Source organism: Scylla paramamosain, chromosome 6, assembly GCF_035594125.1.
Source record: "Scylla paramamosain isolate STU-SP2022 chromosome 6, ASM3559412v1, whole genome shotgun sequence".
In the NCBI taxonomy this organism is placed as follows: domain Eukaryota; kingdom Metazoa; phylum Arthropoda; class Malacostraca; order Decapoda; family Portunidae; genus Scylla; species Scylla paramamosain.
In genome coordinates, this window is record NC_087156.1 from 5,495,001 (window position 1) to 5,509,879 (window position 14,879).

General features: G+C 44.2%; 1 protein-coding gene across 2 annotated transcripts in view; it reads left to right on the plus strand.

Moving 5' to 3' along the window:
* Positions 1–14,879, plus strand: part of LOC135101252 (sodium/nucleoside cotransporter 2-like) — a 36,708-nt gene that overhangs the window by 7,844 nt on the left and 13,985 nt on the right. The window contains exons 2-3 of one of the 2 annotated variants that reach the window (XM_064004940.1): positions 1,296–1,513; positions 13,652–13,891. In XM_064004940.1, coding sequence (XP_063861010.1) covers positions 1,385–1,513; positions 13,652–13,891 — 369 coding nt within the window. In that variant the 5' untranslated portion in view covers positions 1,296–1,384. Of the gene's footprint in view, positions 1–1,295; positions 1,514–10,186; positions 10,340–13,651; positions 13,892–14,879 lie in introns of those variants that run through there. The other variant, XM_064004939.1, reaches the window with a different exon arrangement.

Consider the following 14,879-nt stretch of genomic DNA (forward strand, 5'->3'; position numbering starts at 1 on the left):
TATATATATATATATATATATATATATATATATATATATATATATATAAAAGGGCAACCTATAATCAGCTGGAAATCGCAGTGATGACTCTTTGGGATCGGAAGTAACATCACCAGAGCGCCACCACGCTGGCAACGATCCCTGACGAATCAAAATGAGAAATACAGCAGCTTATTTGGACGTTAATTGAATGTTTTTTTTTGTTTTTTTTAATGAAAGGAAACAAGCCATTAGGATCAGTTATCCTTGAACGCAAAGTAATTAAAAAGAAGTAATTGGCGACAAATTTGAGTCAAGCGAATATCTTCCAAACTTTGATTTGAGCTGAACAGTCTGATAGTAAGTTGGCTTTCTCAAGAGGATATCATGCAACACCGCCACCGAGCCTCAGTACTGGAGGAACAGAAGACTTAATACCGAACAAAGGTGATTTGTGGGTGACCGCCATTTATGGGGTTGAGAAGCGGGCGAGAGAACTTCCTTTAATCGTGTACTATATTCAAACTCAGCCTCTCCATTAACATTATTAGTTATATTTCGCACTTCAAATAAATTTTTCCAACAAACACGAGTTAGGTTAGCAATCTGTTTGTCGTTAAACAGTATCCTATAAGAACATGAGAACATAAGAATGCAACATAAGATGCAAGAAGCCATCAGGCCTACACGTGGCAGATCCTCTATGAAATATACCTACCTATTTCCACCTGTCATCCCCATCCATAAATCAGTCTAATCTTCTCTTAAAGCTCTCTAATGACTCAACACTAACAACTTAATAACTGAATCCGTTCCATTCATCTATCATTGGTCTATCAGAAGAAGGAAATGTAAATCATGGGAACAAACCTCATTATCATGTTCGACAAAACGCAGTTCAATGCAGAAACAGAACAAGGGCCATTATAAATATCTCAACTGATTCTAGACTTCATGAAAACTTGTCCAGCGATGGAAAAGTTCGGAATTGGGAAACCAAGCTCAGTATGAAGATCCGGCTGACGCAACAGTCTGGACTTCAACAATTTTACCCACATCAATAAGCAAAAAAAAAAAGAAAAAAAAAAAAAAAAGCAATGCCAGTTAGGTAAGTTAAACTGAGAGAGAGAGAGAGAGAGAGAGAGAGAGAGAGAGAGAGAGAGAGAGAGAGAGAGTGAGTGAGTCAGTGAGTAAGTGTGTGTGTGTGTGTGTGTGTGTGTGTGTGTGCGCATGTGTGGCCGTTCATATCTATCCCAGGCAATCTCAAAAAGAATCGCATCAGGAGAAAATAACACAGTTTTCTTTCTCTGCTTCAGAAGTGACACGCCTCACCTCAGCAGACGCACACGCAGCACCAGTGAACCTGCAGCTTGGGACTGGCTGAGGGACTCTTAGGGGAAAAAAAATGTCTGAGGACGAGCCTTCAAATCCCACTGCCAAGAGTTATGACAATCCGGGATTCCAGTTCGACAACAATGGCACGACCACCATAGACCTGACGGACGTGGAGGAGGGGAAGGCGCGGCATGAGGAGGTGAGTAATTGCTGGCGGTGGTGGTGATGAAAGGTTCCGCTGATGAGACAACAGTGTGGTAAACCAACATAATGACGTTTTCCTTCAAACTTAAAATTCTCAATTGTTTTCATGTGTTTGCGTATGTTGGGAGGAGGAGGCAGTAGACACCTGCCGAAACGATAATTACTCCCAGTGAGGTCTAAAGCACTGTTCAGGGGGTGCTGTGAACTTATCATTAAACCCAGCTGTGACCTCACTGAACGTTTCCCTTTGTGTCTCACAACACAAGGGGGTAGTCACAGCCTGCCCTCTAAAGACAACTCTCTTCCTCCACACAAAACTACAAGCACCTAATAACACACACACCCTTCACTCAAAAAATTTTAAAATCATGGCGACTCCTACACCAGCCTCGGAGTCCCCATCTGGGGAGGGGGACCATAAATGTCCCCAGGTCAGACTGCCTTTCCGTCGACGACCGTAAGTGTCTTGACACCCCCCTCAACTTTTTCTTCATTAACTTCTGCAACATTCGCGGTCTAAGATCTAATTTTCAATCTGTAGAACACCACCTCTCCTCTTCTAAACCTCATCTTCTTTTCCTCACTGAAACTCAGGTGTCTGAGGCAACTGACAGTAGCCCCTTTTCTGTTCCCTCCTACTTTCTCTATCCTCATTTTCGATCCAAAGCTGGATGCTGCGTTTATGTGCGCAATGACTTAACCTGCTCTCGTGCCCACGCTCTTGAATCTTCCGAGTTTTCCACCATCTGGCTTCGACTACAGAGTCATTCTCATACTAAATTTATCTGTGCTGTATACCTCTCTCCTAACTCCTCTGACTATAAGAAATTCTTTGACTACTTAACTTCCAAAGTGGAGCACATTCTGACCCTCTTCCCTTTTGCAGAGATCTCCATTCTTGGAGACTTCAATGTTCACCACCAGCTTTGGCTTTCCTCTCCCTTCACTGACCATCCTGGTGAACTAGCCTACAACTTTGCTATCCTCCATGACCTAGAGCAATTGGTGCAACACCCTACTCGTATTCCTGACCGTCTTGGAGATACGCCCAACATTCTTGACCTTTTCCTGACCTCTAATCCTTCTGCTTATGCTGTCACCCTTTCTTCTCCGTTGGGCTCCTCCGATCACAATCTCATATCTTTATCTTGTCCTATCACTCCAATCCCTCCTCAGGATCCCCCTAAGCGAAGGTGCCTCTGGCGTTTTGCCTCTGCTAGTTGGGGGGACCTGAGGCGGTATTTTGCTGATTTTCCTTGGAATGACTACTGCTTCCGTGTCAGAGACCCGTCTTTGTGTGCTGAGCGCATAACAGAGGTGATAGTGTCTGGCATGGAGGCGTACATTCCTCACTCTTTTTCTCGTCCTAAACCTTCTAAACCTTGGTTTAACACAGCTTGTTCTCGTGCTATACATGATAGAGAGGTGGCCCACAAAAGGTACTTAAGCCTTCCTTCACCAGAATCTCATGCACTTTATATTTCTGCCCGGAACCATGCCAAGTCTGTTCTCCAACTAGCCAAAAACTCCTTCATTAACAGAAAATGTCAAAACCTTTCAAGATCTAACTCCCCTCGTGATTTCTGGCATCTAGCCAAAAATATCTCCAATAACTTTGCTTCTTCTTCTTTCCCTCCTCTACTTCAACCAGATGGCACCACTGCTATCACATCTATTTCTAAAGCTGAACTCTTTGCTCAAACCTTTGCTAAAAACTCTACCTTGGACGATTCTGGGCTTGTTCCTCCCTCTCCTCCACCCTCTGACTACTTCATGCCTCGTATTAAAATTCTTCGTAATGATGTTTTCCATGCCCTCGCTGGCCTAAACCCTCAGAAGGCTTATGGACCTGATGGGGTCCCTCCTATTGTTCTCCGAAACTGTGCCTCCGTGCTTGCACCTTGCCTAGTCAAACTCTTTCAGCTCTGTCTGTCAACATCTACCTTTCCTTCTTGCTGGAAGTTTGCCTACATTCAACCTGTTCCTAAAAAGGGTGACCGCTCTAATCCCTCAAACTACCGTCCTATTGCTTTAATTTCCTGCTTATCTAAAGTTTTTGAATCTATCCTCAACAGGAAGATTCTTAAACATCTATCACTTCACAACCTTCTATCTGATCGCCAGTATGGGTTCCGTCAAGGACGCTCTACTGGTGATCTTCTGGCTTTCCTTACTGAGTCTTGGTCATCCTCTTTTAGAGACTTTGGTGAAACTTTTGCTGTTGCCTTGGACATATCAAAAGCCTTTGATAGAGTCTGGCACAAAGCTTTGATTTCCAAACTACCCTCCTACGGTTTCTATCCTTCTCTCTGTAACTTCATCTCAAGTTTCCTTTCTGACCGTTCTATTGCTGCTGTGGTAGACGGTCACTGTTCTTCTCCTAAATCTATTAACTGTGGTGTTCCTCAGGGTTCTGTCCTGTCACCCACTCTCTTCTTATTATTCATTAATGATCTTCTAAACCAAACTTCTTGTCCTATCCACTCCTATGCTGATGATACCACCCTGCACTTTTCCACGTCTTTTCATAGACGTCCAACCCTTCAGGAGGTAAACATATCACGCAGGGAAGCCACAGAACGCCTGACTTCTGATCTTTCTAAAATTTCTGATTGGGGCAGAGCAAACTTGGTATTGTTCAATGCCTCAAAAACTCAATTCCTCCATCTATCAACTCGACACAATCTTCCAGACAACTATCCCCTCTTCTTCAATGACACTCAACTGTCCCCCTCTTCTACATTGAACATCCTCGGTCTGTCCTTTACTTATAATCTGAACTGGAAACTTCACATCTCATCTCTAGCTAAAACGGCTTCTATGAAGTTAGGTGTTCTGAGACGTCTCCGCCAGTTTTTCTCACCCCCCCAGCTGCTAACTCTGTACAAGGGCCTTATCCGTCCATGTATGGAGTATGCTTCACATGTCTGGGGGGGTTCCACTCATACTGCTGTTCTAGACAGGGTGGAATCAAAAGCTTTTCGTCTCATCAACTCCTCTCCTCTAACTGACTGTCTTCAGCCTCTCTCTCACCGCCGCAATGTTGCATCTCTTGCTGTCTTCTACCGCTATTTTCATGCTAACTGCTCTTCTGATCTTGCTAACTGCATGCCTCCCCTCCTTCCGCGGCCTCGCTGCACAAGACTTTCTTCTTTCTCTCACTCCTATTCTGTCCACCTCTCTAACGCAAGAGTTAACCAGTATTCTCAATCATTCATCCCTTTCTCTGGTAAACTCTGGAACTCCTTGCCTGCTTCTGTATTTCCACCTTCCTATGACTTGAATTCCTTCAAGAGGGAGGTTTCAAGACACTTATCCACCAATTTTTGACCACTGCTTTGACCCTTTTAGGGACTGGCATTTCAGTGGGCATTTTTTTTATTAGATTTTTGTTGCCCTTGGCCAGTATCCTTCCTACATAAAAAAAAAAAAAAAAAAAAAAAAAATATATATGTAATCTTTTTAATGTTTCTTCCAATGTAACGCTATCAGAATTCCTCACTTCATGAAGGGAAATTTTAATGTTATTATCCAATTCACGTGATGAGAGTGACCCGATTAATTTCTTGCACTCCTCTGAACAAATCCCATATTCCTCAACTGAAAAAAGAAGAGAAGAGAAAAACAAAAATAAAAAGGTTATGAAATGAGCGCCATAAAAGCGTTCACTGTCCCAAAGTCTGTGTTGTGATTGCATCGTGTCAAATCCTGCCAGCAATGCAAGACACACTGGATAAGTTCAACAGAATACTGAACTTTAGAAAGATAAACATTTCCTTCAAGAATAAAGATGTAATTTTATCTCTATGCGAATACATCAACTGTGGCATCATTCAGATTTGAGAGTATACGATGAAGTGGTCAGCTTAACATGCAAACAATGGCATGGGGATGCGTGGTGCTGCGAGGATAACCCTTTCTTGGTGGAATGAATGTTGTGAGGAAAGGTTGGTACGACTGAAGTTGTCTTTTCTAGAAGAAGAATATTAAATAGTTTATATTAGTTACTTACCAAGATGCAAACAAACGCAACTAGACTAGTTAACTGATGACCCCCGTGCGGAATAGAATAAGTTAGTTACTGTGATTAAGTGCATGACAATATAATCTTCTAGAAAGAAAACGACCATCATCTCCGCTACGAAAGTTTCCGACAAGGTCAAATGACAAGCGGCCTGCTGGCTGCTGCCTGCTGGCTGCTGCCTGCGTTTACTTCCGTGTTTCCTTTGAACTGCGCCTGCCCTTGGCGGTGTTCACTCCCTGGACAGACCACCTAACTCAGGGCCCTGGCTCTGTGAGGTCTAAGTCTCCGTCTTCCTAACTAAACACACACACACACACACACACACACACACACACACACACACACACACACACACACATGCACACACACACACACACACATATACATACATACATACATACATACACACGAGAGAGAGAGAGAGAGAGAGAGAGAGAGAGAGAGAGAGAGAGAGAGAGAGAGAGAGAGAGAGAGAGAGAGAGAGAGAGAGAGAGAGATAGCCAACCTTTCAACGTATGTATGATATGAGTGCCAAGGAAAAATACAAGAGGACTTTCTCTTTTGTAAATCTTGGCCCGCACGTTGAACACAATGAAGCTGTCACACCCATGAAGACAGCAGCCTGGCAAGTACACACGCAGAGATGCTAACTATTAAAAATGCCAGCAGCACTGAAGTTAACGAAGCAACTTAATAATGAGCCGCCGCTGCAGTCACGCGCATTTGCAGATTTAGCGTGGTGAGATGAGCGGTACCCACAATCAAGTGCTATTGCACAGTGGGGCGCGGCGATTCACACGGTGAGGTGATCGTGCGTACGTGCGTACATTTGAGCTGCGGGATAAAGCGAAAATATCCTCATGACACGAGGTTTGAACTGCCATCCCGCTGAGCCATTGTAAGCAGCTTTCTATGCTACCATGCGTGCACACAAGTGACATCTTTAACTACTCTTGCTTAATAAACAGTCGTTAAGGTTCACAGTGAAATAAATGAGGCTATAAACGCTGGTGGTCAGCCTCAGCACATTTTTGTGGGGGAAAACTGTAATTTTATAGCGGTAATACCTCTTGAAGACCCACGCCCTCCCCGTCAGGTGGTGGTGTCTGGTACAGTGCGGGTGCATCACCAGCCATTCGTAGGAAAGATAGGAGGGACTTACCACTACCATCCCCGCCTTCTTTGTTAATATTTACGTATACTGCAGCAGTAATGCCAGTGTGTACACTGAATTTGTGAATGTGTATTGTATGATTCCACTTTAGTTAAGAATTCAGATTATCACTAGTTTCAATTACTGACGTATCTGATGGGACACACACTGTTCAGAGATGTTTACGAGACCAGCTTTCTGAAACACTCGTAGGTTAGGACCCACTGACCTACATTTTGTGTGTGTGTGTGTGTGTGTGTGTGAGGTCAGTGCAGTTAGGGATTTAATGAAGGACATGGCGAAGAAAACCATTATAGTTATTCTTCCTCAGTAAGACTGTCACTCTGCACTAAGTAACCCCACTCCCTGCACCGAGGAGTCCTTTCCACCTAATAAGCTGAGCGTTAGAATACGAATGACAAGTAAACAAAATACATATGATCAATACTATTCAGTGCATTAAGTACGAACACTAACACTAAATATCGAACCATATTCTGAAACACCCGCGCCGCACCTTCACTACATTGAAGGTTCTACTTGAAGCTACACAGATTTTTTTAAGTCTTTATGGTTATAGAGACAGAATAACAAGATTTCTACATTTCTAATCGGAGAAACACTCTAGACTAATTAGAGAACCGGGTTAGTTACGTCTGTGTCCTTGGAAAATAGTTGTGGTGAGGCAGCAAAGTGTTTAAGAATACAGGCCACTATAATCAAAGTGACAATACTGCACACACCATTAATTCAAATGCATTCTGAAACGAAGTCTTATTATGGCGAGACAGCAGCAGGTGTCCTCTCGTAAGCTACAGGCACGAGTGGGATACGTAATACACTTCCATTGTTTTCCATTCATATCATGTAGTAGAGGAGATTAAAAGAACAACACCATAAAAAGTATTGCTACTATTTCTTGATAAAGCGATACATTCAGTGTAACTTTAAGGTTTTCAAGGACAAAATAAAAATCGAAAGCTACGTAATAAGCTGCACCTTCTGCCACTGCCACTCACTACCCTTTCTATGTGTGTGTGTGTGTGTGTGTGTGTGTGTGCAATAACAAAGACTAAAGCCGTCTTACAAGTTACAGTACATCGAAAAACCGGTTCTCAGTTCAAAATAACCATCTAAGAAGACAAGAAAATGTCCAATTCAAAAAGTCAGAGGGTGAAAGAGGTAATGACAGTAGAGAGAACACTGGCAGCCATGGAGTGACGTGCGCGTGTGACAGGGCGGGGAGGCAGGTGTTGCGTGGGTGGTGGGGTGGAGGGGTGGTGGAGTGATGAGGGCTGGGGAATGGAGGGGCAAAGTTTCAAGGCCTCCGCTGCCGAGACTGGGAATGAAATACAGGTAAACAACAAACAGCGAACAGCAGCCAGCAAACAGCGTGGTGTGTGTGCGCAGCGTGAGGGTCTAGATGATGTAGTGACCACGGCGTGACGTCACAGCACAGGGGAAGTCCCTACTACCTGGAAATTACGCGCAAACTCTCTCTCTCTCTCTCTACACACACACACACACACACACACACACACGAGAGAGAGAGAGAGAGACAGAGAGAGAGAGAGAGAGAGAGAGAGAGAGAGAGAGAGAGAGAGAGAGAGAGAGAGAGAGAGAGAGAGAGAGAGAGAGAGAGAGACAAAAAAGACCACCACACACTCTTCACGATCGCCTCCCCTCCTCACCTCCTTCGGGTAGGGAAGAGGATGTCCTTCAGTTCGCTGGGAAAACCTGGGGAACAACACGAGCAGTGGCTACACACCTCACTACGACATTACCACAGAGCGCTTTCTCCCTACCCAAACACAAGCCGGCATTTCTGCACCTTACAAGCAGGACAAGAAATTCTGTTACTAGGTTTAAAGATCACCACCACCACCACCACTATTATATCTCATATGTTTTCCTGAATATGTTTATGAGTTACGGATACTCTTACTTCACAGGCATGAAAGATAAAGTCAGCTGGCATTCCTCACCACGTCTTCTAGTCTCCAGACACTCTACGTAGGGACATTTCATATTTTTACTATTTACTTTATGATATAACTTTTTTTGTGTTATTTATTTATTTATTTTTTTATGTTTATATCGCCAGTTCTTTAAGAAAAAATGTTCTCCACGACTTCCTTTGCATAGGCTGTTTCATATCTTACTGTTCACTCTGCAACGTAACATTCTGAAATCTTTCTTTAATCTTCCACACCGACACACACTCAGTAACTGTTACCTTTCCGTTTTCTTCTTTCGATTTTTACATTTCAGTACAAGAATACAAATCAAAATATACTCAGTAACAAACACCTTTCCGTTGTTCTTTTCTTTATGTGTGTGTGTGTGTGTGTGTGTGTGTGTGTGTGTGTGTGTGTTTTGTGACGTCTCCACCATTCTTTATTATTATAATAATCAGGCATCACTAAATGTGACGGCAGCTGCCCCACCTTTCCACAAACTGCTGTGACGTACAACCAGTGTGCATGTGTGTGTGTGTGTGTGTGTGTGTGTGTGTTCCCCTCACGAGTGCTGTGTGAGGTGCGGCTAAGGCCGTCCGTTGCCGTCCCAGGGCCCGCAGATCGCCGCCGCGTTACCACGCACCACGGCAAGGCTGATACGTTGTCGCAGCCATGCTGTCTCGTGGGGTTCTCCGCTGCGCTGGCTGACGTGCCTGCCGATGTCCTGCAGCAGGTCGTTGAAGGCTGGGCCCGACACCCCGCTTGTCTCCACTGCGCGAGGCGTGAATTCGTATCGTAGTGCGAGGGCCGCGTAACGCTGACGTTAGCGCTCCTCAGCCGCTCGGGCGGCAGCGCCGGCGACAGAGGCACAGTCAAGGAGGTAGATGCTGGCATATGTGTTGACGCATGTGGCGTCCCACATCAGCATGCTGCCTTGCCTGAAGGGGAAGACTGTGATGCCATCTGGTCGGCGCCCATCTCCTCGGTTCAAACCTCGCGGCTCGAGGATAGCTACCTAGCCAGCTGCGCCCAAGGCCCGGTAAATCAAATCCTTGAGGACTTCATGGCGAGGCAGACGACCGGGGTTGCAAGGGCAGGAGAGGCTGTGGTGTCCTAAAGCGTCCGTCATGGCCCCACAACGGCAGCGATGAGGTTGCTGGACGCGGGTGCCCAGCCTTGATGCTGCGCCGACTCGGACCGCTTCGTCGGATAGGAGGAGGCCGAGGCATTCCACTGGGATGGCTGACAACCAAGCCCCACTGTGCGGTGCCGTGGCGGCGAGGAGACGCGCTCGGTCAGTCTGGTTGGCGTGAGCCAGCAAGTTGTCCAGGCGGTGCTTGGAGGCTGCCTCGTTCATAGTCAGTTGTGTGAGAGCAAGGTCAGGGTTGAGGTTGGGACGCTGGTTGCCGGTGAAAGTCTATATGGCTGGTCAGGCAGATAGGTCTGTCGCCGCTGGGGCGGCGGTTAATGGTACAGACCAAACCACGCGATGCTTCCACAGAGGCAATGTAGGCAGGTAGCACCACATCCGTCAGGCGTTTTACTCCTATGCAGTGGCAGAGAAACCTGTGTCCAGGAGACGTCAGTGAGATTAATGTTGCAGTTTCGCGATGTCGCCTCCCACACTTGTTCGTCAATGGCCCGCAGAGATTCTTGGGCGGCATAGACGGGTGCTGCTGTCAACAGGTATGTGGCTCTGGGAACTGCTGCGTACCTGGATAGGAAGAAGAGGGCCGCGTGGCTACCTGTGTTGGCTTTCCTTTTGATGAGTGTCCTGGTGATTCCCTCAGTGTTAGCTAGAGCCTCTTCGTAGCCATTGGGGTGGATGGGAGCACCCAGGTGTGTGAGAGGTGTAGGTTGGGCGAGTCTGAGGAAATCCTCAAAGTGGGAGCCGGTGTTTGCGTCGATCCTGATGTGAACGTCTCCGTCAGAGTGGGAAGCTGCACTGTGCTTGTGTCGTTGCCCTCTGTTGGAACTGGCCGGCCTCCGTTGCTCATTCCGGTTCCGTCACTGACGTCGAGGTGGGTGATTTCACACTTACGTGGGTTGACTTCGAGACCGAGTGTGTGTGTGTGTGTGTGTGTGTGTGTGTGTGTGTGTGTGTGTGTGTGTGTGTGTGTGTGTGTGTGTGTGTGTGTGTGTGTGTGTGTGTGTGTGTGTGTGTGTGTGTGTGTGTGTGTGTGTGTGTGTGACTTGCACATTTAAATGAAAGAATGCCTCAGAATATAATGTAAAATCAATAAAATACGAGTACGACTTTGTTTAAAATCTTCACTTATTTCAGGTAGTACAGATATTCTGAAATATTTATCTTGACTTAAAACTTTTCTTGTGATTGTTTACAATATAATATCAGCAAAGATACAAACTGATCTCGATCCAGAATATAATACAGTATATGTCTTGTTTTCCTTCACGATTTTCACATGCCCAGGGTAAAGACGCCACTCGTGCATGTCCATCTGTATTTCGAAAACTCTGGCTTGTCTTCGTGTACAGAAAAAAAACAAACACTAGAACTTGCTGCATGAACTAAATATGAAGTTTTTAAAATTTTTTTATCAGTAAAGTATTTGACATGGTTACGATCAGACTGCCCCATCAGCGTGCACACGTGTCTAGCGCCTGGTACTAAATTATATTAATTCCATGGGATACATTACACAGCTGCCACTAAACGCTTTAACTGGGCGCCTTCTTCACTTAACTGCAATAAACTCAGATTATTTTACTGAGCAGAAATAAAATAGCAGCCAATAAAAGACTTGAACTTTTTTTTTTTTATGTAGAAGGGGCACAGGCCAATGGCAACAAAGATTAAAACAAAAAAAAAAAAAGGTCCACTGAGGTGCCGGTCCCCGAGGGTCGAAAGCGTTAGTCAAAAATACAGGATAAGTATCTTGAAACCTCCCTCTTGAAAGAGTTCAAGTCATAGGAAGGTGGAAATACAGAAGCAGGCAGAGAGTTCCAGAGTTTACCACAGAAAGGGATGAATGATTGAGAATACTGGTTAACTCTTGCATTAGAGAGGTAGACAGAATAGGGGTGAGAGAAAGAAGAAAATCTTGTGCAACAAGACCGCAGGAGGAGGGGAGGCACGCAGTTAGAAAGATGAGAAGAGCAGTTGGCATGAAAATAATGGTAGAAGACAACAAGGAGATGCAACATTGCGGCGATGAGAAAGAGGCTGAAGACAGTCAATTAGAGAAGAGGAGTTGATAAGACAAATAACTTTTGATTCCACCCTGTCTAAAAGAGTGGTATAAGTGGAACCACCCCTGTATATGTAAAGCATACTCTATACATGGATTGATAAGGCCCCTGTACAGAGTTAGCAGCGGGGGGGGGGTGGGGGATGAGAAAAACTGCGGAGATGTCTCAGAACACCTAACTTCATAGAAGCTGTCTTACCTAGAGATGAAATGTGAAGTGGACAGTTTAGAGCATAAAATAAAGGACAGACCGAGGATGTTCAGTGTAGAAGAGGGGAACAGCTGAGTATCACTGAAGAAGAGGGGATAGTTGACTGGAAGGTTGTGTAGAGTTGATACACAGTCAGGGGAATATAAAAAATGATAATCCAAACTTGCACCAGACTGTTTTATTATCACAGGAGACTATAAACAGTCAGTGGATTAAGATCTGTGCAATAATCCATATCGTGGAGGCGGCCGAGCTGTTTCTTTGACGTAAAATCATGTACAAAAATCAGAAATATATCCTCGGCATTGTCTACAGAGCCCCGAAATAACAGAAAATTACAGTGCCCTTTAACAAACTACAGTCTGTTTTTAAATGTGTATAAGAAAAATGCCACGTAAATTATATGAAAGGAGCAGAGCAACAGCCAGACAGAAACAAGACATGCGCTCCAAGGTCTTAATTTACAGTTTCAGAATGTATTGTTTGTTCATTTTGTGTCACCACCATTCCTTGACCAAGTAGTGCTGACAATATAAACAGCTGACGCAACATCAGGAAAACGCATCGAACAAGCCGGAGGAAAATAGTGTGTGTGTGTGTGTGTGTGTGTGCTTCCTGTCACCGATACAAGTGAAATATATTACATACAACCTGCTTCACGTCACACAAGTATGGCAGGACACAGGAGAAAGTATACGTACATACACATGCACACCACACATAAAAAAAATAGTAACCCTCAACATAAATGAACGTATACAAAATGAGTGATAAGAAAAAGGAGTAGATAATACGCGTGGATACTCATTAGACGATGGAAGAAACTTGTTCTGATTCAAGGTGTACCAAAGTTTTCTCCTTCGGGCTTTCCAGGCAGTGTATTCGTCCGGCTCAACCCGCACGACCTTGCAATACATAATAAGAACATGAGGAAAAGTTGGAAAAAGCCAGCAGTCCTACACGTGACAGTCAGTGTGTAAAGCAAATACGAGTATACCAAGCACATGTATGCCCATCTCCCATCTATAATCACTGTCCATAAATGTGTCCAAACCTTTCCTCAACGCTTCCCACTGATTCAGCCTCAACAGCGGGATAACCGAGTCAATTCCGACCACTTAATGGAAACTGTGACCTTCAAATCTGAGGCTGAAGATCCTTGGACTCCAGTGGGGATTTTCATTGCCTATACGAGACCTTCACACACACACACACACACACACACACACACACACACACACACACACACACACACACACACACACACGGAAAAAAAAATAATAAGTAGGTAAAAACTTGAAATTTGATTAGACACTGGGCAAGGACTCGGAATCATTATGAAGGCTTGTTAATATTCCTTCTCTCTCTCTCTCTCTCTCTCTCTCTCTCTCTCTCTCTCTCTCTCTCTCTCTCTCTCTCTCTCTCTCTCTCTCTCTCTCTCTCTCTCTCTCTCTCTCTCACACTACGAATACAAAAGTGAACCAAACATCAATTAACTTTTAAATCCTTGCATAGGTATTCGGAAGCTGACTCTTGCCGACAATGGGAAGCTCACTGATTTTTTTCGTGTTACAGAAAGGCGAGGTGTTCGGCACCGTAAACTCGCATCCGGCAGGGAAAGAAATAAACGGACCGGCCATGTCATACTCGCTCAAAATGGACCAACTGGATGACAAAAACACGTCGCGGGAAAGCAGCCCAGCCTGCGAGGACGTGCCGCAGATTGAGGAGGAGGACGACAAGGAGGACTACAGCATCTGCAGCCTCTTCCCGGGCCACGCTGCTCGGAAGGAGAGAATTCAATCGCTCTTCAAGGTAAGGTGTATCTGTCCTGTCCTGTCCTGTAGTAGACCTGCCTTAGGGAATTCCACGCTTGACGACTGCCTTTAGGTCACTTGCTGGGACTTTTGTACTTTTAAAGGCTCCAAGGCCGAGAACTCTTGTTGTGATAGTATAATTTATCCGGATTATTTATTTATTCATTTTTTTCCTTAGCGCACAACGGATACTGAACAAGGTATACAAAAAAAAGAAAGGAAAAAGAAAAAGGAAAAAACTTGAATAGGAAAAGAATTCCAAACAGGTTAGCCGATCAGTGGAAGTAATGGTAAACATGTTCATTGAGGCCACGTAGTGTAAATCTGCCAATAACTGCCATGAAGGAAACATTTCTAATCAAGGCGAGCTCAAACACACACGCCTCAACATTGCCACGATGCTGTGATGTAATTAAATAAGTGGAGACTTTTTTTATATGAACTTACAAATCGATTCTTACCGTTAGTTTCTTTATATATTTATTTGTTTATCTGTTTGTCTTTTTTTATGACAGAAGAAATAAACGCGCTACTTTACTACTTGTATCATATTTTTTTGTTATGTATTTTAAATGTAATTCACTTTGGTTAATTTACCACTTTAGATAAACGTTATAAATGTTACCTCTACTTGCACACGTACCTAGACAGTAACAGTATATCGTCGTGTTATAATGACTCACACATGTACAGAAGATGCACAGTAATATGTAACAGTCACTGTCAAGCAAATTATACATATCAAACACCTGTAATCAAATGTAAACTTATGCCTTAAAGTTAAATGAACTAATAAGTTAATGCAAGTGATGCAGTACAGTATATATACCAAGTATTTATGAATCGAAAGGCAGTTACCAAACACATTAAATATTCATAAACACAACTAATATTTATCAACGACTATATGCATTCACGAGAGAGAGAGAGAGAGAGAGAGAGAGAGAGAGAGAGAGAGAGAGAGAGAGAGAGAGAGAGAGAGAGAG